This window comes from Silene latifolia, chromosome 1, assembly GCF_048544455.1.
Source record: "Silene latifolia isolate original U9 population chromosome 1, ASM4854445v1, whole genome shotgun sequence".
Classification (NCBI taxonomy): domain Eukaryota; kingdom Viridiplantae; phylum Streptophyta; class Magnoliopsida; order Caryophyllales; family Caryophyllaceae; genus Silene; species Silene latifolia.
In genome coordinates, this window is record NC_133526.1 from 60,540,451 (window position 1) to 60,568,006 (window position 27,556).

General features: G+C 41.3%; 1 protein-coding gene and 2 non-coding genes across 3 annotated transcripts; 1 reads left to right on the forward strand and 2 right to left on the reverse strand.

Annotated features, from left to right (window-relative positions):
• The first annotated feature begins 205 nt into the window (after window positions 1-205).
• On the forward strand, window positions 206-314 carry LOC141622474 (small nucleolar RNA R71). Its single transcript, XR_012532978.1, has one exon. It is a non-coding gene; the product is annotated as a small nucleolar RNA R71 (small nucleolar RNA).
• Window positions 315-21,390: 21,076 nt separating this feature from the next.
• On the reverse strand, window positions 21,391-24,365 carry LOC141647860 (uncharacterized). The gene is made up of 5 exons (XM_074456223.1): window positions 24,085-24,365; window positions 23,809-23,967; window positions 23,508-23,625; window positions 22,731-23,427; window positions 21,391-21,479 (listed from the first exon to the last, which is right to left on the reverse strand). Exons 1-5 carry the CDS (start codon window positions 24,363-24,365, stop codon window positions 21,391-21,393), a joined length of 1,344 nt encoding a protein of 447 aa, XP_074312324.1.
• Window positions 24,366-26,100: 1,735 nt separating this feature from the next.
• Window positions 26,101-26,207, reverse strand: LOC141620259 (small nucleolar RNA R71). Its single transcript, XR_012531921.1, has one exon. It is a non-coding gene; the product is annotated as a small nucleolar RNA R71 (small nucleolar RNA).
• Window positions 26,208-27,556: the final 1,349 nt, after the last annotated feature.

The following is a 27,556-nucleotide window of genomic DNA, read 5'->3' on the forward strand; positions in this document are numbered from 1 at the left end:
GGCACTCATTTCATCACTTTGCTTTCGCGACTTTCCACGCGAACTTCCAAACTCGGCTCTATGGACTGCCATCTCCTCAATAGTGTTCCAACCTTTATTCTGACCGGTATTATTTAGGAACCTACCATTCGCAGCTGCATCCAGGATGACCTTGTAATCATCATATAAAGCATTATAGAATAAGTTGCAAAGGTACCACTGCTGGAAACCGTGGTGAGGGACAGACCGAACCAAATTCTTGAAACGTCCCCATGCTTCACAAAATTCCACATCATTTCCTTGCTGGAAATTTGTAATTTTACTTCTCAAGGCATCAGTCTTTGCAAGGGGGAAGTATTTTTTGTAGAAGGCTAATGCTAGAGATGTCCAATCTGTGACTCCAGCTGCTACCCTATCAAGGTAGCGGTACCAATCTCGCGCAGAATCCTTCAAGGAGTATAAGAACATCACCCCCTTTACTTCATCCTGAGTCACCCCAGGTGCAGGGTATGGAACAATGATGAGTCCGTGAAAATTTCCATGTGCTTCAAAGGATCCTCGTCCTGTAGACCAGCAAACTGATTTCGCTCCACTAAATCAATATAAGAGGAACGAAACTCGAAGTGACCGGTAGTAGGGGTAGGTAACACGTGCCCCTTTGGAAGGTGCTGCTCCTTTGGCCGAAGATTGTCATATATCGTAGTCATGTTCGCAAAACTGAGAGTACTCAAGTCTTCCTCTCAAAAACCTGTCTTCTAACTGTGCAAAAGCAAAACTAGAAGCAAGAGTAAGCAACGGCCTCAAGGAACCAAGGTTCCTTGAGACAAGAAAAATAAACTAAAAATAAAGCAAACAGAATTACACCGTCTCCCCGGCAACGGCGCCAAAATTTGATACCGTCGTTTTGTATCAAAATTAAATTTATAATCCAAACTAAAACTATAGCTAGTGATAGTAAGGGTCGAACCACAGAGAGACAAGATCAATTATATTTGCTATTTTCAGTCTATAAAAAGTAGCAATTAAGTGGGGGTTTTGAAATTGGTTGACTAATTTGACTAATTGCTAAAATAAGAATTTCTCAACAAGATAAAAAGAAGATCGGGAACTTCGGTTCACCATGGCTAAGGTCAGATCAATAAGGTAGCAGAGGTCCTATAAAACGGTCTCAGGAAATATGAGCAAGCCTTTCGATCAATGCTCAAATTAACCTTACGGTCTTCTAATTCCCAAGAATTTCTCAAAGCTTCCGCTCAAAGGAAATTCCAATCTAATGATAACTTAAATTACTAATCTTTCAATCTAGTAAAAAGGTTTATCAAATAGAAAATAAGATCGATATGGAAGAAAATCATACTAATAAAATAACCCTAATTTATGCCATGGCTCACCTCGTTCCCAATCAATAAAATTAGCTATGCATAATTAAAACTATAACAATTGCAAAATTGAAGGCAAAGAATAAGTTTGACATGATTGAATTGAATTAAAGACAAAAGACAAGAACTGAATTGCTGAAATTAAATTGGTAACAAAAAGAATTGAATTAACAAGAAATTAAAGAAGAAGGAATTTGCATAAAAGCTTACTAATTAAATGATGAACAAAGTAATTGAATTCGGGATTCGTCGTCCCTCTTTCTTGCCTCCCAAAACTAGATATAAGAATAGTTCTTCAATAGTAAAAAGCATAACCTAAAATTGTTGCTGCGTTCTACTGATAAACGATGCCCAAAAGTTAATTACAAATTGGGCTTTTTAAAAGTCTAGCACGAAAAAACAATCTCAGCTCGCAGCCTGGTCGATCGACTGAAGAGCATGGTCGATCGACCAGCCAGTGTAATGCAGTAGCCTCTGCTGAAATCTCACGGTCGATCGACTGAAGAGGTTGGTCGATCGACCAACTACACTGTGCAGAAACACCTTCTTCTCTTCAAAACAACCTCTTCACTCCAATGCACGCATCCCAAGGTGAGTGAGTCCGAACTCCCTTCTTCCAAGCTTCCCTGAAGTTGCCTCCGGGGGACGATTTAGGCTTGATTTAGCTCACTTCCACTCATTCCTAAAATAAATCATAGAAATCGCAAAGTAAACCGTTTCGGGAGAAATAGTAGCTTAAAGCTAACAAATACGCATGGAAATACGTGCCAAAACTGCAAATAAAGTGTATAGAATATGCACGTATCACCAGGTAGAAGGAGTTGTTGGCCATGGTGCATATAGACTGATGACTATGGACGGTCAAATCATACAACACCCCAGCATGCATGCACATACATGGAACGTAGGGATCTCTGCGCTACCAGAATCCTGCAGCGTCCCATTGGTCCTAGAATGACGATAAACTTGCCTAAATTACGCCCATGTTGGCTTTAAACGTGATGAACACACCTTGCGTCATGAACAAGGTTAAGTAGTCCAAAACTGCGGCATACGCCTAAATCAGCCATCAGGCTGACACGACAGCTAGCTTAGTTTGGATCAGCCTCTTGAGGCTGACCAGACTGGTCTAAATCAGCCTCTTAGGTTGACATGGCCACTCCTCCCTACATTGTGGCATATGCCTAAATCAGCCATCAGGCTGAAACGGCAGCTAGCTGAGTCAGAAAGTCAACCTTTTCAGGATGACGAGACTCGCCTAAATCAGCCAGCAGGCTGACACGGCAACCTCCTAAACTAAGGAAACCTAAAAACGAGCACACAAAATATAAGCTGAACTTGCCAGAAATTAAGGCAAGGGACATTCCAAAACATGGCCAAAATATGGCCCCTGAATTCAACCAACACCCTGGCGGAGCAACCAAGACAAAGTTTAAAAACTTACAAGTCTTCCACCTCTGGGCCAGACTGCTAAAAAAGTTCATTAAAAATAAAAATACTTAATTATCGGTCACATTAATGACCTCCACCTCTGACACCTCCTCTCGCTCGACCCCTGTTTCAGTACCGCACACTTTTGCTTGCACAACCGCCATAGCTTCCCGAGCTCCGTCAAGAAGATCATCTGGGACATTCCAAAGATCTCCCCCAACAGTTTGCTCAGCCAATGCAGGAGAATTCACCTCCCCAACTTCAGGCATCAGCGCACTCAGATCAGGTTGGGTGGGGTAGAGCATCTCCAGCTATTTCTCCTTCTCCTCTACAGCCTGCTGGGTGGGAGCCTCCTCAAGAGCAGCACGCATCTCGCTGATTTTTCCCCGCCAGGTAGCATAGGCGACAACATTGGTGGCCAGGGAGATCAACTCACTGATCTTCTCATCAGAACGCTTGAGGGAGTCAGAGAAGGTGCTGCACACCTCCTGAGTGCGGGCCAGCTGATCAGCTCCTTCCTTCAGCTTCTTCTTGGTGACAACAAGCTCAGCCTTCAATTCTACCACGCGTTCCTTCAGATCAGACCACTGCTGCGCCAAGTCGGCAATTGTCCCCTTCAGCTCTTGATTTTTGGCGTTGGTGGCGCGACTGGTGGTCTGCACTATGTTAATCATCTTCCTATTATAGAGTGCAGACTGGAGGGTCTGGGGCAAGAACAGTCAGAAGTCAGCAAGAGAAATCAAAGGGTAAAATAAAAAAACTGGTAGAAGACGAAGATCATTCACCATGAAGGCGTTGTGCACGTCATTCTCAGCCATCTCCTCTGGAGAAAACTGTGAGAACGTCTCCTTTAGAGGAGGGAAGAGCAGCTGGCCGATCTCTGGCCAGTATGGTACCTTGTCCACATTCCCAAAACCTTCTGGGAAGTGAGCAATAGTGCCTCCGCTAGCTGAAGCACGAGGACTGACAGGAGGAGTAGGCGGATGGCGAGATAACAGATCAACCTCTAAGGGCTCATGTACAGCAGAACTGGAATGCGTAGGAGGAGTCTGGAAGGAGGCAACAGGAGCACTCCTATTGGAGGCGGATGCCACGTCAGGTGTAACACTCCGATTTATAAAGGAGCCTCTAGCAAGACATTCCCGAATAGACCGGACTGTTACCATCTCGGTTTCCCGAGGTAGTGAATAACAAATTAAACTCCAAGGCAAATTACATAATTTCTTTAACTTAACCTTTTTACAAAACCTCATTTACATCAAATTACAAAGAACTGACATAAATAAAAGTTAAAGTCTTCTAAATGATGATCTAGCTACTAAGTCTTCTGATCCAGTGTCTCACGCCCATCAAGCTCCCATCCTATCTCATAAACCTGTCAAGTCTGCTCCCCAATATTTGGATCGTCACAGGTGTTTACGAATACACAAGGTCAACCACGAGGTTGAGTAGGGAATACAATAAAACAACAAAATATGATATGCATGCTCCTCCGTCACCTCCACCTCCATCTCAACTCATATCTCATAACCCGGAACGCCCAGCCATACCGATCCCCGGCAGACTATCAATCGACCGTCGTCGATATACCAAATCAGCAATGAGGTTATCCAGCGAGTCTGCAGAACCCGCCTGGGCCTTATCATAACATCACAACGTATCACAACCTCGTCACCACCACACTATCCTCCAACTCCAATGCACATGAAATGCTTAACAGTAAACAATGCAATGCAATATGTATACCATTGAACTGATCAATTGTAAAATCATGCCAGCTACAAAATGTTGTGATAGCATACTCAATACGATCAACTCGATCAATCACAATCCAGTATATGAGTCATAGCATAAAGCAACAACCACGAAATAAGTCAACGTTCACAACTTGGTCATACGAAACACAACAAATCAACACCATTCAACAACAACGATCATAAGTCAAGGGTATTTCCCTACCTTTTCGCAATCCAAGCACGCACAAGCAATCAATTATGATCCTTCACATATCCATCACCTACATAACATAATTATGTATAATTACCACCTACTCAGTCAATTAATCATTCACATAACCTAGACTCATCGTAATTTAATAGAAATATCAACTTAAGGAACAAACACGACTTTCCCTGATTTTCCTGCACATGGCAGACTCGGTATAAAATGAATAACTAATTCAAGAAAATTCGAATTGATGCAAGGCCAATTGAATTGGAACCCCATGAGTCTTAAATACAAATTATATCTAACGTGTTTTTCTCAAATTCCAAACTTATCAAGGGTTTTCAGACTGATTTCCAAAAACTGACAGAAACCATCGCATAAAAAGTATTGATTCATAAAACGAGTTTGACAAATGATTTTTAAGTAAAACCAACGCCTAACTCATCTAAACTCTTTAAATTAAATATATGAAAAAGACCCAGCACCAATTCAATATCTAAATTATGTTTTAGAAGTAATCTTTCAGCCTCTACTGATTCGCGGACTTTTTAGATAGACGTTCACAAATAATTTCTTCAGGAAAAACTACACGGTGAAATGCTACCAATTTGCACAGGCATAAACTAGGCTTGGAATAAACATGAGTCTATTCTTTAACTTTTTTCATCCCACGACTTTAAGACAGGTAAAACACTCAAACAACACAGACCAACGAATCTGTAAATTGCTGTAACTATTCTATTCATTTATCTCATACAATTTATAATCAAAACCCCCAAACCAATTTCTAGGGTTACAAAAATTATTCCACTACTACTATAATTATGCTAATAATTGAATAAAGAGGTAATAGGATAGTCTACTTACGAAATAGGATGAGAATAGGCTGAAAAATCGCCTCGCAATGCCTCACGCGGCTCCCTTCACACACGGCTCCTTCTTCTCTCTTTTCTCATGGTTAAAGTGAATATGGTGATAGGGAGATTAGGGTTTGGTTAGATGAGTTATACATATAGGATAGGTGCTATTAAGACGATACGGGCCTAGCTTAGTTAGATTAATTAAAACCCGAGTCACATAATTACCCGAGTCACAAATACACCACACGACCCAGCTGGTAACTCGGCCTAATATAATATCATATTAAAATACCGGGTATTACATCAGGACTAGCAGAAGGTCTCTTTCTTTTTGCGCTTTGGAGGATGATTTCTAAAGGATCCACTTTTAAGCCTGCAAGCAGATGTAGTCTCAGGCGTCAAGGCAATTAAAACGTTAACAAAAGCTGCAAACTGAAACGATTATGGGAAGCTTACCAGAAGACATGCTGTGAGCTGATTGAAGAGGGTTGGAAGAGGAAGCAGGTGAAAAACCAGGAAGCAGGTCAGGGAACTTTCTCTCAGATTCAGAGATGCTGAACAATTTGCTGCAGGCAGGAATCTTGGCACCAATGCGGGTCAAGTCATAGGGGCCTACACGAGGACGATGAAGTAAGCTAGTAAGCGACGAGATAAATAAATCAGGTGACATGAAGGCTACTTACTCGAAGTTATAACCCATTTCTCGAAGATGTAATCAGCAGGCGGCTGGATGGAGTCCTTCCTCACGAAGAAGAAGTCTTCAAACCATTTCTCATCTCGGGATTTGGACACATGCCTGAAGGGAGCCTCTCCACGGCCCCGGAATGAGAATTGACCCCTACCCAGGGACCTGATGTTGTACATATGGGCTAGATCGCCCAGGGTGATGGAATTACCAGTGTTCTGACCAGCGGCCAGAGAGTAAAGAAGAACCCTCCAGACGGCAGCAGAAATTTGTGCCATGGCGAAATTATTCGTAAAAATGAAATCTTGGATGAGTTTGGGAAAAGGAAAACGGAGGCCATATTTAAACGGGTACAGATAAAAACAAACCCATCCGGGACGAAGGGCATCAACTTTCTTACCCGGTTCAGGGATGGCAATATCCACCCCGTCACCAAGACCAAGCAAGCCCTTGATCGTGGGAATGTCAGCAGAAGTCAAAGCGGAGTCGCAGTCGTGGGGATAAGTGAAGAGTCCCCGGGAAGGAAAGATTGGGTCAGGATTACGGTCAGCGGGTGCAGGGGTTGATGAAGATTGTCGGGTTTTACCCATGATGAAGAAAGAGAAAATGGAAATTAGAGGAGAAAAAGGGAAGAATACCTGGTAAAAGTAACAATGGAGAGCGGAACAGTGAAGCCGGCGAGGTGAGAGAAGAGGAGGGTTGAGGGTTTAGAGAGATTGAGAGTTTTTAGAAATGATTTGGAGTTAATGGAAGTGAAAGGTGGGAGTTGGGGTTATAAAGAAGAGAGAGGGAGTAGGGTGCGAGAAAAGAGGAGGTGGGCGGCTGACGTGATGGAGTTGCATGAAAAGGAGTGTAAACGACGGCTTAGGGTTTTAGCATTCGATTACGTAAATTCCTTGCTCGACACCTCGAAGCGTACTTCGCAAGAAATTTGCGGCAAACTGTTTGGGCTAAAAATAGCACAATAAAGAGAAGGCCCACTTGATAAAATAATGGATTGTGGAAGGAGTGATAAGGAGGAAGATAGCCCGTGATTGAATAAAGCATGGAGAAAGGGAATGGGCCGGCACGCATACGAGAGAAGACTGAAGCCCATCAGAGGAGGCGTCTGGGATTAGGAAAGGGGGAGTCAGGGAGATGTAAGAGAGAATTGAGGGAGACGACCAAACATGGAAAGAGTAATTATGGAAGTTATATTCCCTTTCCATAATCGAGGTAGGACATGTCTAGGGCTCTTACCCTATAAATAGCCAAGGAAGCAATCAAGGAAGGGGATTCATACAGACATTCATACACACATCTGCATTCTCATCAAGATATCAACTCAAACACATCAACACGATACCTTGTGTTAGCAAGACTTGCAGTACGACAATTGTAATCATCCTACCATTCGAGAATAGTGCAATATTTGGCAGGGTACCGTCCCTCCCGCGGTTGTTCCCACATTGGGTTTTCCGCGTCACCAAATCTTACGTGTCAATTTACATTACGTACTTTATTTCCTTATTTATACATCAACATACGAACAATCATTCAATCGTTCAACGAGTAAGACCGCATTGACCCGAATCAACTAATTCGGTAAAAAATACCTAAACATCCATGTCCGGCCCATTTACTTAATTGGACCTGGCTTTTCCAGCCCACGGCCTATTTTTTAGAAAATTTTGTATCCAAACCCGCTGAAAAAAGGGCCGGATGGATCGGGTTATTGGGCAGTATGACCCATGAACAGCTCTGGTTTAAGGGAGTGTTTAACAAAAAAATGGAATCAAAGGTAGTAGTTTGCAAAGGAGTGTATTTATAAGGTAGTGTTCAACAATTGATCCTTTTTATATATAGAGAGTTGTGTTCATTTAAAAAGATATGTCCGGCCTATTATCTATTGGTGAATATTTAACATTCAACTATTTTTCGCTTTAAGGTTTATTTTGTACTTTATAGTGTATATATCTCGCCATGTCAAGTTTGCTTATTTTTATTTGTATTGTTTAGTTACTAGTTGTGATATGAGTAATATATAATTAGAAATTGACTTTCCTCCCCCCGCCCCCCCCTTAATTTACCAAATAAATACTAATTTGTTTTATTATTAATAATATTCGCATTTTATATATGTTTTCAAAATTCCTTGGTTTCTTATCTCAGAATCTTTCTTGAAGACTCACATCATCATTTTTGTCATGTTTTTTTTTTGGGATATTCTACCGTGTACCCCCGTGGTTTTCAGTTTTCTATGTTGTACCCCTCCTTTTTTTATATTATATGCTATACCCCTAAACTCTATACATTAGTCTATACCATGACCTTATTTATTGTCATTGCTAACTTAGTTTCTTAAATGACCTATTAAATCGTCTACTTATCATTTCAATTACTCGATAACCTACTCATTTACTTACTAGTTCACCGAATGACTAATTAGCCCAAGAAATAGTATACGAAACTAATTAAAAGTTCAAAAAATCTCCATTATCGTGTCATGAATCATAACAGATGTCTTTAATAGTAGTTGATACTTATTAAAAGTGATCTCTGATATTTCTTATATAGAATGGTGATACAACATTAATAAGTTAGAATAAATGTCAAAGTACGGTCGTTTGATAATGATAAAGTTAATGGAGAGTTAAACGAGGTTATGATGGAGAAATAAGTAAGAAGTTTAGGGGTATAATGTAGAATTAAAAAAAAAAGAGGGGTACAACATAGAAAACCGAAAAACTTAGGGGTACACCATAGAATTTCTCTTTTTTTTTTCTTGGCAGCGGTAAAGAAAGGTGACTACACTAGGCCCTCATGACACTTTTAGCAAGGTCACGGGCCACCTTATTTAAGCGTCTAGGAATAAAACGAAAACATTAACAATGAAAATGAGGAAAATAAAAGCTGTATGTCGTCCAGGAGTCCTTTAATGAGATGTTGTTCGATTTCAACCCCTGCAAGTTGAAGGATCAATTGAAGACAATCTGACGAGACCTCCAAATGAAGCATTCCATGCTGACGAGCCCAGACCATAATCTCCCGTATGCCCAAGGCCTCGGGTTGCAGATCTGACTCCGCTCTAATCTTCATAACGCAGGAATAAATAATAGTACCTTTATGATCATACGCAACCCACTCAATAGCCGCTTCCTTCAAAGATCGCCATCCCGCATCCACCATAATCGTAGACATGTTGCATGAATCCGCCTTACCGATTACAAATAACGGTTGTCCATAACGAATCTCCCGTGTGACCTCAAAATCTTGATTGTCGCCTATCTCCTCTCGTTCCCCATTTCCCATAGATATGGCTTTTAAGGTAGTGCCCACTGTGTTGTTCCATAGAGGGAAAAACATCTCTGGATGAAATTGTTCCCCTCGAAAAAGAACTCTGTTTCGAACAGCCCACAGGAACCACAAGGTAGCCATAAATTTAACTATCTTAGCTTCCGCATCATCCATTTTTCCAAGGTAACACAGGCAATTGATGACCCATTCCCCAACATCAACATAAGAACAATAAGTCGTGCGAATTCCTAAATCCGAGCAAGCCCAGACCCGCATTGTGATGATACAATCCCGGAATAGATGCTCTCTTGTTTCCATGAACGGTTCCTCAGGCTGACAGAATTTACAGTAAGGGTCCACAAGAATATTCCTCTTGGCGAAGCCACATCCCATGGACAAGGTGTCAGTTAAGATACGCCATATAAGGACCTTCTAAGATTGGGGACATGGTAATTTCCATAATCTTACCCTGCAGAAATTAGCCCCTTTATCACTAATCTGCGTCCGATCCTTTTCACTCCCATTCCTCTCCATGAATCTGTTGGAAGCAATCCCATAGCCACTTTTAACTGAATACTTGCCACTTGTAGTATGCTTCCAATATATAGTATCACTCCTTAGCGATTGGCAAATGGGAATGGCAAGATTTTTATCAACAACATCCTCAGAGAAAAGGAATCTAATCAGGCCGGCCTTCCAATGCCATTGTTCTATGCGTATATCCTTAATGGTCATATCTTTGATAGTGGCATGTTCAAGCAAAAGAACCACCTCAGCACTTGGTTCGGGGAAGTCCCCATTAACCCAACAGGTATTCCAGATATTTAGGGTCGAATCGAAGCCCGGTTTCCAACCTACATTTTGAGAGATCAGCACCAGACCATAAAGTAACTTCCTAACCCCCCAAGACAAGTTACCCTTTCTATTACACAATAGTCCATTCTGCAACACTCTCCTGCCGAAAAGTTTAGTTCGAAAAACTCTGTAGAAAAAGGACGCATCATCTGACACAATCCGCCATGCGTGCTTGGCGAGCAGGGTCTGGTTTAAACATTCCACATTACGCATTCCAAGCCCGCCAGCACTCTTAGGCAAACTAAGGAAATTTCTACTACGCCAGTGAGTAGGTTTCCACGATTTACATCTCGCCCACCAAAAAAGTGACAATAGTGAATTAATCTTAGTTGTCACATTTACCGGCATTTTAAATACCGATAGAAAGTAATTAGAGATATTTGATAAGACGGATGAAATCAAGGTCAGCCTACCAACCGGCGAAAGAAAAATCCTATTCTAGGACGAGATGCGCTTCATGACATTGTCGATAAGACCCTTAAACAAATCACGCTTAGAGCCTTGAAACTCAGTTGGTAGACCAAGGTACTTGCCAATACCTTTGTTATTTCGTATCTTTAAAACTTGCAAACACAACTTAGCTTGACGTAAAGTTGTATTAGGGCTAAGTAAGACTCCCGACTTATTATCATTAATCCTTTGCCCAGAAGCCGCACCGAAGGAATCCAGAATGGCCTTTAAACATTGAACAGAATCCCCGCTATCGTGTAGGAAGAAGACCGCATTATCCGAAAAAAAAAAAACAAATGCGTCAAAGGAGTATTATCTATCTACTTCCTTTTTCTTATAAAATTAAAAAAGAAATATTTAAGCACGAAGGTTTGGTCTTGCAGGCGAGAATGCGAGATAATGCACATAGGAAGGCCAGCTCAAGTTGAAGCCGGGAGATACGTCATGCCATTAAATTTTTGACATCAAGCACTTTTAGACAAATGAAGGAAACGGATCATGAGTAAAATCATAAACTCAAATCTAGCTAATCACCTTTTTTACGAATCTAAATCTATGTCTATGAGCTACACCGTATTTCTTGTGTATATTAAGTATTAACCAATAATTGAGTTATTGAACCAAGTTATTTGTCTTTTATGCTCACAAATTACACGGTAAGACGGTCTCACACTGTTAAACAGACGACACAAGGAGATGGAAGAATTGATTATTATTGAATGATAATGTCAGGTATAGGGATTACATCATATATATACAATACACAAAGATTAGTTACCTTAACAAAGCCTAAATAAGAGGAAACTAATTATATGATATACTAAAATAGGTTAGATAATATACACCTAATATACACGATATTAGGGGAATATCGTTTAACACTCCCCCTCAAGTTGGAGCACTTGGCAAGCTAATGCCCAACTTGGATCGAAGAAAACGGAAAGCTTCTCCTCCCAATGCCTTTGTAAAGATGTCTGCAATCTGATCTTTGCTTCGTATATAAGAGGTAGAAATTGTCTTGTTCACAATGTGATGACGTATGAAATGGCAATCGACCTCGATATGCTTGGTGCAATCATGAAAAACCGGGTTTTTGGCAATGCTCAAAGCCGAGGTATTATCACAAAACAATTCTATTGGCGACTGATGATCAATTCCAAGTGACTTAAGAAAAGATTTGAGCCAAATAACCTCACTAGTTAACGCACCCAATGCTCTGTACTCTGCCTCCGCACTTGACTTGGCAACAGTCGTCTGTTTTCGCGCCTTCCAAAAAATTGGTGAATTCCGCAACTTCACAAAGTATCCGGTCAGTGATCTCCTGGTTAATCGACACCTAGTATGATCGGAATCCGAGTATCCATGCAACATTAAGTCACCGTTTCGTTCTATCACTATTCCTTCCCCCGGACTTCCCTTAATGTATCTTATAACTCTTAAGACGGCATCTAAATGCTCCTTTCTTGGGGCGTGTAAAAATTGCGACAGAATATGTACTACATATACCAAGTCAGGTCTCGTAATGGTCAAGTAAATGAGACGTCCCACTAACCCCCGATATTTCATGGGATCATGCAATAAAGCTCCGTCTGCCAATGCCAATTGGTGATTCGGTTGAATTGGTATATCAACTGGTTTAGCTCCTTCCAATCCCGCCTCTTTAATAATTTCTAAAGCATATTTCCGTTGGCTAAGAAAAAGGACCTTGGAACCGGATGCTACTTCAATGCCCAAAAAATATTTAAGCCTTCCAAGATCCTTAATTCCAAAGCTTCGATCAAGGAAACGTTTGAGACGATTGGTGGCTTCTTCGCTATCACTCACAATTATCATTTCATCCACGTATACCAAAATGCCAATAAAAATTCCGTCTTTATTATAAGTGAAAAGAGAGTAATCAGCCATCGATTGAATGAAACCATACCTCGTTAATGAATCGGTTAATTTGGTAAACCAATTACGCGAGGCTTGTTTGAGCCCATATAATGATTTCAATAGTTTGCAAATCTTGGTCGATCCTCCTTTTTCGAATCCCGGTGGCATTCTTATATACACTTCTTCGTCTAGACTTCCATGAAGGAAAGCATTATTAATATCCAGCTGGGTAATAGACCACCCTTTCGAGACTGCCACTGCTAACAAACAACGGACACTTGTCATTTTGGCTACCGGCGCAAAAGTTTCATGATAGTCCACCCCTTCGATCTGCGTGTACCCTTGTGCTACAAGACGTGCTTTGTACCGCTCTAGTGTCCCATCTGCCTTATACTTCACCTTATAAACCCATCTACACCCAATGGGTCTCTTTCCCTTTGGAAGATCAACAACGGTCCATGTCCCGTTGGCTTCTAGAGCATCGAATTCCTTTGCCATTGCATCCTGCCACTCCTTCACTTTCGAAGCTTCTCCATAATTGCGTGGTTCACGAATCTCGTCCACTTTTGCTAAGAAGTTCCTGTAATTATCAGAAAAATGACTGGTAGTGACATAATTACTCAAAGGATAACGAGTACCTTTCTCTTTGGATGAAGACTTGACGAGTGAGCGTTGGTGGTGGGGTCTATAAGGCGAGTGGATTTGAATATGTAGTCTTTTTGCCAATACGGCTCGAACTTTTGTCGAGCACCACGTCCTTCTGCATTGTCAACCACGGGCTGATCAGTTTCAGGCTGTTCAGTTTCTGAGTGCTCCTCATTACTTTCTGCTCGTGTTTCCCTTTCCTGTACAACATTATCCTCTACATTGTCTCGGACCAAATCGTCCTCTTCGTCTACTGTTTGGATAGTGTCAGGTGTATTTTCATAATTCTCATGCACTTCTTCCACAAAAGGAGTAGCCTCTGCCTCTTTAGTGGTATTAGTCTCATTTATTTTCGTGGTTTCCTCACTTGCATAGGGAAAAACATTTTCATAAAAAAGAACATCTCTCGACTCAAAAATAATCTTTTTCTTTAAGTCGTAAACCTTCCAACCCTTCTTGCTTGCCGGATATCCCACAAAAATACATCTTTTACCACGTTCATTGAATTTGTCTTTCGGCCTATCTTTGTTATGAGCATAACAAATACTACCAAAGACCCTCACATTATCATAGCTAGGCTGTTTTTTATATAGAACTTCAAAAGGAGTCAAACCATCAAGTGATCTAGTAGGTGTTCTATTTATCAAATACGCAGCGGTTAGAACACATTCCCCCAAAAATCAACAGATAAGTTAGCTTGGAATCGTAGGGCACGTGCTTTTTCTAGAATATGTCTATGTTTCCGTTCCACCCTACCATTTTGTTGCGGAGTATCTACTTGACTAGTTCGAAAAATCATACCATGCTCATTGTAATAGTCTTTCATAGTATTGCTTAAAAATTCCATTCCATTGTCACTTTGTACTACCTTAACCTCCTTCCCAAATTGAGTCTTTGTCATTTTGCAAAAATTAATCAATAATTGGCTAACTTCACCTTTATCACGCATTAATCGAACCCAAACAAATCTACTTCGGTCGTCAACAATAGTGAGGAAATAATGTGAACCAGACAAACTTTTCGCATGATAGGGTCCCCAAATATCGCAATGTATTAAAGCGAAAATATCCGTACTTCTCTTGTCACTAGACTTAAAAACCGAACGTGTTTGTTTGGCCCGACAACATGGGTCACAAATATTATTAGAATTCCAAGATAAATTAAAGCCAACTAATTTCGAGAAAAGAGGTAAAATACTGCTAGACGGATGCCCAAGTCTTTTGTGCCACAGCCTAGAATCATTCGTCGTGTTTGCTTGTGCCACCACATGTGCTCGCTCACCCTTGAAATAATAGACCCCATCAATGTGCTCACCTCGTCCAATCTTCATCCTCGTAGATTGGTCCTGTATAACACAATGATAATTGTAGAAGGTCACAACACAGTTATTTTCCGTAATTAATTTGTATCGAGATTAAATCACAAGTCAGGGACGGAACATAAAGAACATCTTTAAGTGTAAAATTATTAGCCAACACCACTTTTCCATGCTCATGTGCTACAATTTGAGAACCGTCTGGTAGGCTGATGGTAGAGGGTCTGCCTCGCCAAATATCAATAAGCAAATCGTGCCGTCCTGTTATGTGATGTGAGCACCCACTATCGAGTAACCAATGGCCATATTGAGTATCATTCATACCTGCATTTTTCTGACCAACACCTGTATTACTAGCCAGAAGGGTGCGCAACTGAAGGATCTCGTCTGGAGTGAAGATTTGTGTCTCATCGCCAGTAATAGTGGCCGCGTTAGCCTGCTGCCTCGAGCCACCCTCGAGAGTTTCTGTCTCTCCTTCCTTAATCACCGGCTTCTTTACGGTACCCTCGATGAAACTTAATTTGTTCTCAGCATCGAGACCGTTCCGTACCGCATCCACCCATAATTGGTAATTATCCCCATCAAAGATTATTTGGGACAGAGATAAGTTTGGGTTTTCACTCGGATGAAGGTACAATGGCGAGGAAGGGGGTATGAACTCGTTTTTGTGATCGGTTTTAGAATGGATTCCGCCTCCATGTGTCATCTTGATGGTTTTCGTGGTGATTTGTATGTGTTTGAAAAAAAAAGAACCAGGATCAAGTTTGCTCAGATACCATGTTAAACAGACGACACAAGGAGATGGAAGAATCCCCCCCTACTACTAAGAGAATAAAAATTCTCTTAGTTTTCCCTCCAAAAAGCATCCAGCTAAATAAGGTAATAAATAAAATTTACTTTCATTACATTATTATCTTTTCAATGAATATATTCTTATAAATAAACTCTAATTTTTAAAATAAATTCATAATTATGATTTTTTCATTAAAATAATATAAAATTGATAGTAAATTATAAAGTATAAGTTGCTAAATTTTTCAGTAATGCAGTAATTATTACTGTAGAGAATATCTTGACACATGCTTATTATTAGCTTCGTGACAAAAAAACATTCATAAAAAAAAATTCAAAACTTAAAGAAATTTTTTTTATTAGTTTTCCATTTCAATTTTTTTGTTTCATATCAAAATACAATGGAGTGAACTGATAAATATTAATGCGGTGCAAATTTTAAAAGTATAAATCTTCCTATATACTAAGAGAATACAACTTCTCTAAAGTTTTCCCTCCAAAAGTGCTCAAACTTATATATGGAAACAAATTAGATTTTCATTTATTAAACTAATTTTCCATTTAAAATAATCTGTACATAAAAACTGTATCTCCTATTATTAATTTCGTGACGAAAAAAGATTTTTTTAATAAATTTGATGTAGTTAAAATATTTTCATAAAAAACACAATTTATGGAATTATTTAATTCTTTTGATTAATTTTAATATTAGTTGTTTTTAATAAAAATTCGCGAGATATAAATCTAAAATCTATAACTAATACACTAAAAATTAAAAGGCCTATATTTACCGCGCATTTGCGCGGGATCTACACTAGTTGATTATTATTGAATGATAATGTCAGGCATAGGGATTACATCATATATATACAATACACAAAGATTAGTTACCTTAACAAAGCCTAAATAAGAGGAAACTAATTATATGATATACTAAAATAGGTTAGATAATATACACCTAATATACACGATATTAGGGGAATATCGTTTAACACACACTATAAGAGGGTCCATTTATATACAGTGAGAGACCATCGCAGGTACAATGAAAGACCATCCCATACAATAGTACTGTTTTATGTTATTGTTGGGTAACCTCGTGGTGGGAACGAAGTAGACAAATGGTGGCAAGAGCCATGGATTCATTTAGATTTTAGGAGCAATAAATTAAATGTTAAATAATGTGCAAATAGCACCTAGTAATAACCTGAAATAAACTCCGGGATTGTAGTTGTTTTTTGCGGAAATGTATAGTTGAGACGAAATTAATGACAGAATTCAACTCATTGTAGAAGCATGAAACTATGAAAGTAATCAATTGGTTGCAATAAACGGCTGAACAGTGAACGTGTATGCACACCATCTTCATATCTTGGTAAAGAAATTAAATTAAAAAGCCCTACTATCTGAGAAGCAACCCATGTTACTTGTACAAGCCTTCTCCTCTCCAAAAGCCTAAGCTCGGATTTTCTAAGCTTCATAACCTGTAGCCAGGTAGTAAAATTACAGGTTGTAAAAAGGTAGATTATGTTGTTTTGGTATTTTTTTATCGAATTAGGTTAAATTAGGTCAATGTGGTCTTATTTGTTGTATGTTGACTGAGTCGTTTATGTTGACGCTAAGTATGGTAAATAAAGATGCAAATAAAGATTGACACAGGAGATTTGGTGACGCGGAAAACCCAATGTGGGAAACGACCGCGGGAAGGGACGTCACCCTTCCAATGATTGCACTAGCTTTTAATTTGAGAATGAGTACAAGGGAGATGGCGCAATAATCTAGCTAGCACAATGTGTTGTGTTTATGTGGTAGTTCTTGAATGAATATCTTTCTCCATCTTCTTGGCTATTTATAGGGTAGAAACCCTAGCCGTGTCCTATTCCTTGTATGGCAAGGAATCTTGATCCCACCGGGCTTAGCTTCTTTCCATAAATGCTGCTTTGTATTCTATTCTCCCTGATCTCCCTGGAATCTCCCTGAAATCTCCCTGATGACTAGGGGTGAGCAAAAATATACGATACGGTTTTATAATACGGATACGATACGATATACGGTTTGAGTTATACGGATTTCCGTATATACGATACGATATACGGTTTGAGTTATACGAATTTCCGTATATACGATACGAAAATCCGTATATATGATACGGTTTTATAGAAACCGTACCGTATCCAGGTCGGGCAAAAACGAAACCATATGTACGGTTTCTGACACGGTTTGAAGTTTTTGTATAAAAAAAATTAAAAAATGCAAAGTTCCTCTTTCAACTCCACTCTTTTAATGTTTTTTAAGACTTTTTTTTACTAACTTATCTCAATAAACAAAAATCAGCCCTTTATAAGAGGTGGTCATGTTAGAGGTGGATTATTAGTCTTGAATAATTATAATGTTTAATTGGGCATTTGTCACCAAACCGTATCCGTATATACGAATTCCGTATATACGATTTTTCCAGGTACCCGAAAACCGTATCGGATCCGTATAGTGATTTTTGCGAATTTTAAAACTGTATACCCGATACGGTTTTCAAAACCGTATCGGGTACACGGTTTTGCTCACCCCTACTGATGACTTACAACACGCGGGCTTCTCTTGGTTGCTTATTTCCTTGGCCCAATTCACCAAATCAGCTCTAATGGACCTAACCCTATGTTGGCCCAACATTCAGAAATTGGCCCAAACAGTTTGCCCCTAATTCTTTGTGAGACACGTTTCGAGGCGTCGAGTAAGGAATTACTAATTTTAAATCCCGCGCCGTCTTTCGCACAACTTCCCAAACACTCATCATTGCCCCTACTCCTTCTCCTCATTTCCCGCACCCTACCTTTCTCTCTTCCTTTATAATCCCAACTACCCACCTACCTTCCTCATTAACTTCAAAATTTAAAACCCTTACTTCTCTCCAAAACCCTTCTTCTTCTCCCTGCTTTCCCGGACTTCCGCCATTTCCACCACAGCTTCGCCTCACCAGGTACTTCTTTCTTTCTTTAATCCTCCTTTCTCCCCTTCTTTAATTATAGGTAAAACTCGTCACACCGCCTCAACCTCTACTCCGGCCGACTTAAACCCCGATCCTATCTTTCCATCCCGCAATCGTTTTGTCTACCCCTATGACTGCAACTCTTCCCTGACCACCGCTGACATCCCCACAATCAAAGAAATGCCGGGGCTCGGCGACGGGATCGATATCGCCATCCCCGAGCCCGACCAAAAGGCGGATGCCATTCGTGCGGGATGGGTTTGCTTTTACCTCTACCCCTTCAGATACGGTCTTCGATTCCCCTTCCCTAAACTTATGCAAGATTTCCTTTGAACCAACAACTTTGCCATGGCCCAAATTTCTGCCAATATTTGGAGGGTTCTCCTCTATTCTTTGTCGGCCAGCCAGAATACGAGCAGTACCATCTGTCTTGGTGAGCTGGCTCACATGTACGAGATCCGGTCTCTGGGGAGGGGCCAGTTCTCGTTCCGCGGCCATGGCGAACCTCCTTTTAGGCATGTGTCGAAGTCGAGGGATGAAAAATGGTTCGAGGAGTTCTTCTACCTGAGGAAGGCCTCCATTTAGCCACCTGCCAATTATATTTTTGAAGACTGGATCATAACCTCGAGTAGGTAGCTCTTCTGGCGCCTGTTCTTGTCTTTCTTATGCTTACTGGCTTACTTTTCATTTCAGTGTAGGCCCCCGCAACTTGACTCATCTGGGTGACCCGACGTCTGCCCGCAACAAGTTGTTTTGTATCTCTCTCTCCGAGAGGAATTCCCTGAGCTGCTACCTGGTTTTTCGCCTGCCTCCTCTTCCAATCCTCAACAATCAGCTCACAGCATGTCTTCTGGTACGTCACCTTACATTGTCATGCTAACTGTTTCACCTTGACATCTCTGATGCCTTACATCTTGCTGTTTTATCTGACACTCCTGACACCTGACGCCTGGCTGATGGTAGGTGCCAAGGTTGACCCTTTTGAGGCTATCCTTCAGAGTGCTAAGAGAAAGGGGGCTGCTGGGAGTCCTAACGTGCCTTCTGCGTCCAAGAGGAGTGCTCCTGCTGCTTCCTTTCAGTCTCCTCCTACCTACTCTAACGCTTTTCGCCCTGAGCCTATGGAAGTCGTTCCTCTGTCCCGTCATCCTCCTACCCCTCCTGCGAGTCATGCTGCCACTGCTAGCGGTGGTATCATTGCCCACTTTCCCGATGGTTTTGGGAATATAGACAAGGTGCCATACTGGCCTGAGATCGACTAGATCCTTTTCCCTTCTCTGGTGAAAGCTTTCACGGAATTCTCCCCTGAAGAGATGGCGGAGAATGATGTGCACAATGCTTTTATGGTGAGTACTCCTCTTCTGCTACCTGTTCTGAATCTTTCCATACCGATTATGCTAACTCTTTCTTTTTGCTAACAGGCTTTCCAGTCAGCTCTTTACAATAGGAAGATGATCAACGTGGTGCAAATCACTAGTCGGGCTACCAATGCCAAGAATCAGGAGCTGTCTGGGACCATTGCTGACTTGGAGCAGCAGCGCTCTGACCTGAGGGAGCGTGTGGTGGAGCTGAAGGCTGAACTAGCTGGCGCTAAGAAGAAGCTGAAAGAGGAGGCTGACCAGTTGGCACACACTCAGGAAGTATGCACCACCTTTTCTGATGCCTTTAAGCGTTCTGACGAAAAGATCGGTGAGCTGATCTCCCTCGCCACCAACATTGTTGCTTACGCCACCTGGCGGGGCAAGATTAGCGGGATGCATGCTGCGCTTGCTGAGCCTCCAACCTTGTAGTCTATAGAGGAGGAAGAGAGGCAACTAGAGACCCTCTACCTTGTTCAGCCTGCTTTGAGCGTGCTGATGCCCGAGGTCAGAGAGGTGAATTCCCCATGCACTGATGGAGCAGACCGCTACCGAGGAAGCTGGCTCCTTCCAGGAGGCTGCTGTTGCTGAGGGAGCTCAAGAGGCTGTTGTGAAATATGGTCCTGTACCTGAAACTGAAGGTCGGCAGGAGAAGGCAGAAGAGGTGCCAGAGAGGGAGGTCATTGATCTGGCCGCTTAGTTAAAAGTTTTTATTTTGAAACTTTCTTTAAATGGTAGTCTGACCCTGGTGCAGACTTGTAAGAATTTTTAGATACTTTGTTTTTGTGTTTTTCTGCCTTGGCGGCGTTTGTTTGAACTCTAGGCCATGCCAGCCTTAGTGGCGTGCTTGGCCGCATTTTGGAATGCCCCTTGCCCAGTTTTGGCAAGTTTTACTCATGTCGTGACTTGTTAATTTTATGCACTTAGCTCAGGTCACTGTTGTGTTAGCCTATTGGCTGATTTTAGTTGGTAGTGGCCGTGTTAACCTAGGAGGTTGATTTAGACCAGTCGTGTCAGCCTGAAAAGGCTGATTTAGACTTAGCTAGCTGCCGTGTCAGTCCAATGACTGATTTAGGCGTATGCCGCGTTCTGGATAGAGGTGGTCGTGTCAACCTGTGAGGCTGATTTAGACCAGTCGTGTCAGCCTGAGAAGGATGATTTAGACTTAGCTAGCTGCTGTGTGAGTCCAATGACTGATTTAGGCATATGCCGCATTCTGACTACTTAACCTTGTTCATGACTCAAGGTGTGTTCATCATGTTTAAAGCCAACAGGGGCGTACCTTAGGCAAGTTTATCGTCATTCTAGGACCAGTGGAACGTTACAGGATTCTGGTAGCTCAGAGATCCCTGAGCTCCATATGTTTGTGCATGCATGCTGGGGCCCCGATTGATTGTGTCGAGTACTCAGTATTGAGAGCTACATTTGGGGGTGGTATCCAGGGTAGCTGGATGAGCTTTAAGCTGTCATCCAGGCTCCCTTTCGTATGTTCCACAAGCCGCCTGGTGAGGGTGCTCCTATTGGAGAATTAAGGTTAGGCATGTTGGAGTGCCATGTGCCTTGTCACCCAGTGTTTACAGTTGACAGTCCTGCTAGCAACACTTTCAATGTACCATAGATGTCAGAGTGCAGAGTGATGTTTTCAAAGAAGCCTAAAAATAGAAAATTCCACCAAAGCGATGTGAAGTACCTAACGCTGGCTCATGGGGTACCAGAGCAATTGTGGTCCCAGGAAGCTACCGACCATACAACTCCAATAGTAGTTTTAATGTTCACAGAAACAAAAGAAAAGAAATGGAACACAATTGGTAGTATGCCTACTACCGTTTTTTTTTTTGTTTTTTTTTTTGGTGTTTTTGGATACAAAACTCTGTACACTAAACTCTACTTGTTATCAAAAGTGATACCTCTTCAGGTGAAGTATGTTCCATGGTTTGTGTAAGATTTGACCGTCCATGGTCATCAATATGTATGCCCCATGGCCAACAACGCCTTCAACCCGGTATGGTCCTTCCCACTTATAGACGAATTCGCCTGCCTTCTGATTTTTGGTGTTTTGGAACACTTCGCGGAGAACCAGGTCTCCTACCTCCAGGAGCCTGATTTTTACGTTCTTGTTGTAACTTCTGGCGACTGACTGCTAGTAGGCAGCCAGACGTATCTTTGCACTTGCTCGCAGCTCATCTATCGTGTCCAGGTTCCTGACTATTTCTGCACTGTTCAGTTCCCCTGTCATACATCCATACCTGTGAGTTGGAACTAGAACTTCTGATGGAATCACTGCTTCCGCGCCAAACACCAGGCTGAAGGGTGTCTGGCCTGTCGCCGTCTTTGGTGTCGTTCTGTCTGACCAAAGCACCAGTGGCAACTCATCTGCCCACTTTCCTCCTAACTCCTGCAATCTCCTTCTTAAGTTGTCCATGATGATTTTATTACTAGACTCAGCTTTCCCGTTGGACTTTGTAGTCCTGGGTGCTGATTTTTTCAGAGAGATGTTACATCTGGCACAGTATCCTTCCGCGTCATTCGAGATGAATTGTGATCCATTGTCATATATGATTTTTGTCGGGATACCAAACCTGCAGATGATATTACGTTTGATAAAAGAAATAACTTGTTTGTCTTTTACCTCCGTGAATGCTTCTGCCTCTATCCATTTAGAAAAATAGTCTGTCATTGCTAGCATCCATAGTCTGTTTCCTGGGGCTCTAGGCAGAGGTCCCATGATGTCCGTTCCCCATGTCATGAATGGCCAAGGGAAATGATAGGATGCAAAGGTTCTGCTGGTTGGTGGATCATTGGTGTTGACCGCTGACAGGCGTCGCATTTCCGGGCGTATTCTGCCGAATCTGCCCTTATTGTGGGCCAGAAGTAGTCTTGTCTGAGGGCTTTGTTTGACAGACTCCTGCCCCCTGCGTGGTTTCCATATTCACCACTATGGAGGGCATGCAATACGGTATGTGCTTCTTGTTTATCCAGGCATCGCAAGTAGGGTCCTGCTAGTGACTTTCTAAAAAGCACATTGTCAATTAGTGTAAATCTGGAGGCTTTCATTTTGAAACCCCTTACCTCCTTTTTGTCATCTGGCAGCTTTCCGTGTCTTAACCATTGTAGGTATGGCGTTCGCCAGTCCCAGTCTTCTGCCTGGCCAGCTGACTGGTCAGCTGTGTTTGATAAAACCGCCGCCCCATCCTGCTGATCTTCTTGTTCTCCTTTATCTGCTTCTTCTAATTTTTGGATTGAGGGTTCCAAGACATGTGCGATGAGGATGTTAGTCAGCTCTGTTGGTTTGAAGGTTGCCCCTAGGGTTGCTAGGGCATCAGCCTCCACATTCTGGTCTCTAGGGACCTGCTTGAGCTTGTAGTTTCTGAATTTTTGTTTAAGCTCCTTTGCCACTTTTAGGTAGGCTATCATTTTTGAATCCCTGGCTACATATTCATCATTCACGTGATTAACTATCAGTAAGGAGTCGCTGAATACCTGCAGGTTTCTGACTCCTAACTCCAGAGCTAGCTGCATTCCTAGTATTAAGGCTTCATACTCTATTTCATTGTTAGTCGCCTTAAATTCACACCGCACTACTTGTGCTATCAAGTCTCCCTGTAGAGATCGCAAGATTAGTCCTACACCTGCCCCCTTTGGTTGGAGGCTCGATCAATGTGCATCTGCCAGACTTCTACCTCCTTGTTCCCTTTGAGGGTTAGAATTTCCTCGTCCGCCAGATTTTGGATAGCTGGGCTGAAATCTGACACGAAATTTGCCAGTGCCTGCGATTTTATCGCCGTTATTGGATCATACCTGATGTCGTACCCACTAAGGTGTACGGACCATTTTGACATTCTGCCCGACAGCTCAGGCTTTCTCATTATATATTTTAGTGGGTAATTGGTCACAACATGTATGGTGTGCGACTCAAAGTAAGGGCGCAGTTTGTAGTACGCAATTACAAGTGCTAGTACCAATTTTTCAAGAGATGTGTACCTGGTCTCTGCCGGCAGAAGAGACTTGCTTACATAGTAAACTGACTTTTTCTCCTTGTCCTGCTCTCTGACTAGGACCGCGCTTACTGCTACTTTTGTGATAGCTAGGTAGAGAAACAATGGTTCTCCCTGTTCTCGCTTCGATAGTAACGGTGGGGTGCTGAGGTAATGTCAGCTCCCTGAATGCCTGCTCATGGTCTGCAGTCCACTCGAATTTCTGGCTCTTCCTCAATATATCGAGAATAGCCTGCACTTATCTGAGGACCTCGAGATGAACCTGCTCAAAGCTGCCACTTTGCCTGCTAGCCTTTGCACATCTTTTGGCTTCTCTGGCGACTCTAGCTGCAATACTGCCTTGATCTGCTCTGTGCTAGCCTCTATTCCTCTTTGAGTTATGATATAGCCTAAGAATTTTCCGGATGAGACTCCAAAGGTGTATTTGGAAGGGTTCAACTTCATTTTATATTCTCTGAGATTGTTGAATGTTTTTGCCAGATGCTGCATGTGATCCTTTGCCTTCTTTGATTTTACCACCATATCGTCAATATACACCTCCATGGTTCTTCCTATCTTGTAATCAACTCTTAATTTAGTCTTAATACAAATCTCAATACTTAATCTTTCCTTAATTTCTCTATTGTTCATCATTTATTTTGGGTAATTAGAAGATCATTTGGGTTTATTGGGAGATTGACAACCTTCCATCAATCATCAAGTACTTCTATTATTCTTTGCATTATTATTTTGGAATCTCCATAGGTATAATTCTCTTAATCCTTGCTTTAATTATTGTTAATCATTTTCATTCATTCATCATGTTTTGCCTTGTTAATGTGATTGACAACCTTGTTAGCATGTTAAACTTGATCATGAGTGAGTAGTTTCCTTAGCTAGGGTTAATGGGCAATTAAGGGAAACCAACATGGGGAATGATTCATGCTTAATCTAATATGTTCATATAATTTATTTGCTTGCTTGTTGTGATTTCAACTTATGTACATGTTATGTTTGATGAAATGCGAGCCTATGAATCCTTGCATTTTTTACCCATCACTTATCTCTTCAATAACGCTCGTAAGACATAAACCAACTCGAGCCTCATTAGACCATGCATCATGTTGAATAGGAAGGATTAAGTCGCCTTGTAGGTGTTGTACAATCTAATCGATTCGGCTCCAGGACCCAAACCTTCTTAGGGATTGTAAGATATACACTAACTCGATCCCATCACAACAATAATTGCTTGCCTATAATTCGAGAACATGTTTGTATGATCAACTCCCATGTATTCCCTTATGTACCCATGATACCCTAGTTCTTTTAATCAATTATTTACATCTTCATTTTATCTACCTTGCTTCATTTTTATTGTTGATTAGTTTTAATTGATCTCCTACCTCAACCCCAAATTGTGACACCCTAAGACACAGTCATTTACAATTGAAAATCCTACATCAATACCCGTCCCTTGGGATCCGACCTTTACTTGCCTCTTTACTAAGAGTAGTAGGTGAAGTTATAAATATTGTTTTGGTTGGGTAACTTTTGACGACGAGTTTAAAAACCCACGACACCAAAAATGGCGCCGTTGCCGGGGACGGTGTTAACTTGATTTGATTTTTATTAATTGTTTTTAGTTGTGTCTTTGTTTATCTTGGGGAAGTCAATCTCCTCAAGGTTGTTCTAATTGTTTTTAAGTTGTTTGATATTTTGCATGTCTAGGAGATCACAAGGTAACTTGTTACCCATTGATCTTGAAATCGAAAGAACTTTGACCAACAATAGAAGACTTGCTAGGAATACTTTGAGAGGTATTGGTGAGATTGTGGACATTCAACAAAATAACAATGAGTTCATCAACCCTTTTTCAAGAGAAGGAGAGGATAACCCAATACAAAACCCGCCACAAAATCAACCCACAATGCCTAAATTGTCATCACATTCCGTACCAACCGAGGAGAACCTACCAAATGGTACTCCTACACCACAACATTTAACCGGCAATTTCATTGCCAAATCCGCATTTATACAATTAGTTGAGAGAAGTCAATTTGGAGGGATGCCTAGTGAAGACCCTCATTCTCATATGGAGACTTTTTGTGACTACTGTGATGCGATTTCTCAAACCGGAGTTACTCAAGACCAAATCCGATGGGTCTTATTTTCTTTTTCTTTGATTGGTTCCGCGAAACAATGGTTGAAGAGCCTAGATAAGGCTACTCTTGGTATTGATTCTTGGAAGAAATTGGCACTTGCTTTCTACAAGAAATTCTATCCTCCGGAGAAGACTAACATGTTGAGAGCCCAAATCACCGGGTTCAAACAAAGGGATGAGGAATCTTTGTATGAAGCATGGGAAAGATTCAAGGACACTTGTCGATCTTGTCCACACCATGGACTTAGCGAGTGGTTCCTTGTACAACAATTTTGGAATGGTCTATATGAAGACTCCCGAAACATTCTCAATATGGGATCAAATGGTATGTTCACTGAGGTAGATGACAATCAAATATGCAACAAAATTGAGGAAATGGCGGTCCATAACTCGCAATATAGTAGACCTCGGAAGGCTACTAGAGGAGGAAAGCATGAAGTGGACTCCATTACTCAATTGGGTGCTCAACTTAGTGCTCATATTGATACCATTAATTTGAAGTTTGAGAAGACCATGGCTAAACTTGAAGAGGCCTCCAAATCACCTAAGCAACATGTTAATGCTATGGTGGCATCATCATCGATTCCAAGTGGAGTATGTGAGAATTGTGAAACTTTGGGACATGACCAAAGTGAATGTTGGGGAACAAGTGAACAAGTGAATGCTTTCCAAGCATACAAAAGTGGCACCCCTTATTCCAACTATTACAATGAGAATACCAAATTCCACCCCAATATTTCATACAAAAGTCAAAATGTTCAAAACCCTCAAGCATACACCCCACCTCCAATGAGAAACCAAGCTCAAAGACCCTTTTACAATCAAAACCAAAGTTATCAAAATCAAGCTCCATACAATCAAACAAATGACCAAGGTTTTGATGTTCAAAAAACGGTCCTCCAAATGCAAAAGAACCAACAAGATTTTTTCACTCAAATGCAAAAGGATAGCCAAGCAAAAGACATCACCATCAACAACATACTAGCTCACACAAAGATGTTGGAAACCCATATGTCTCAATTAGCATCTTCTAGTTCTCAAAGAAAAAAGGGACAATTACCACCTCAAGGTAATCCCCCAAGACATGAGTCGGTGAGTGCCATCCATTTGAGGAGTGGTACAAGGTATGAAGGGCCGAAGAGGCCCATTGATGAAGATGTTGTAAATGCTAGTGACAAGGAAAGAGTTGAAAACTCTAAGAAAGAAGAAGAACCCACCAACATTCAAGAAGTTTCAAAGAAGAAGAATGAAGAGAAGGCTAAGGAAAAAGAGCCTATTGTGATTAGAATTCCATTTCCGAGTCTTCAAGCTAAGCCTAAGTTCGATGAACAACTTGGAAAGTTCATGGAGATTGTGAAGAACTTGGAAGTCTCAATCCCATTCACCGAATTGATTAACCATGTTCCGGCCTATGCGAAATACATGAAAGATATTCTTACAAAGAAGAAATCCATCCAGAAGCTAGATACTATTGCATTCACCAAGGTAAGTGTCCGGGAAGTTCACCTCCAAAACTCAAGGATCCGGGAAGTTTCTCTATTCCATGCACCATCGACGACACTACAATCAACAAAGCTCTATGTGACCTTGGAGC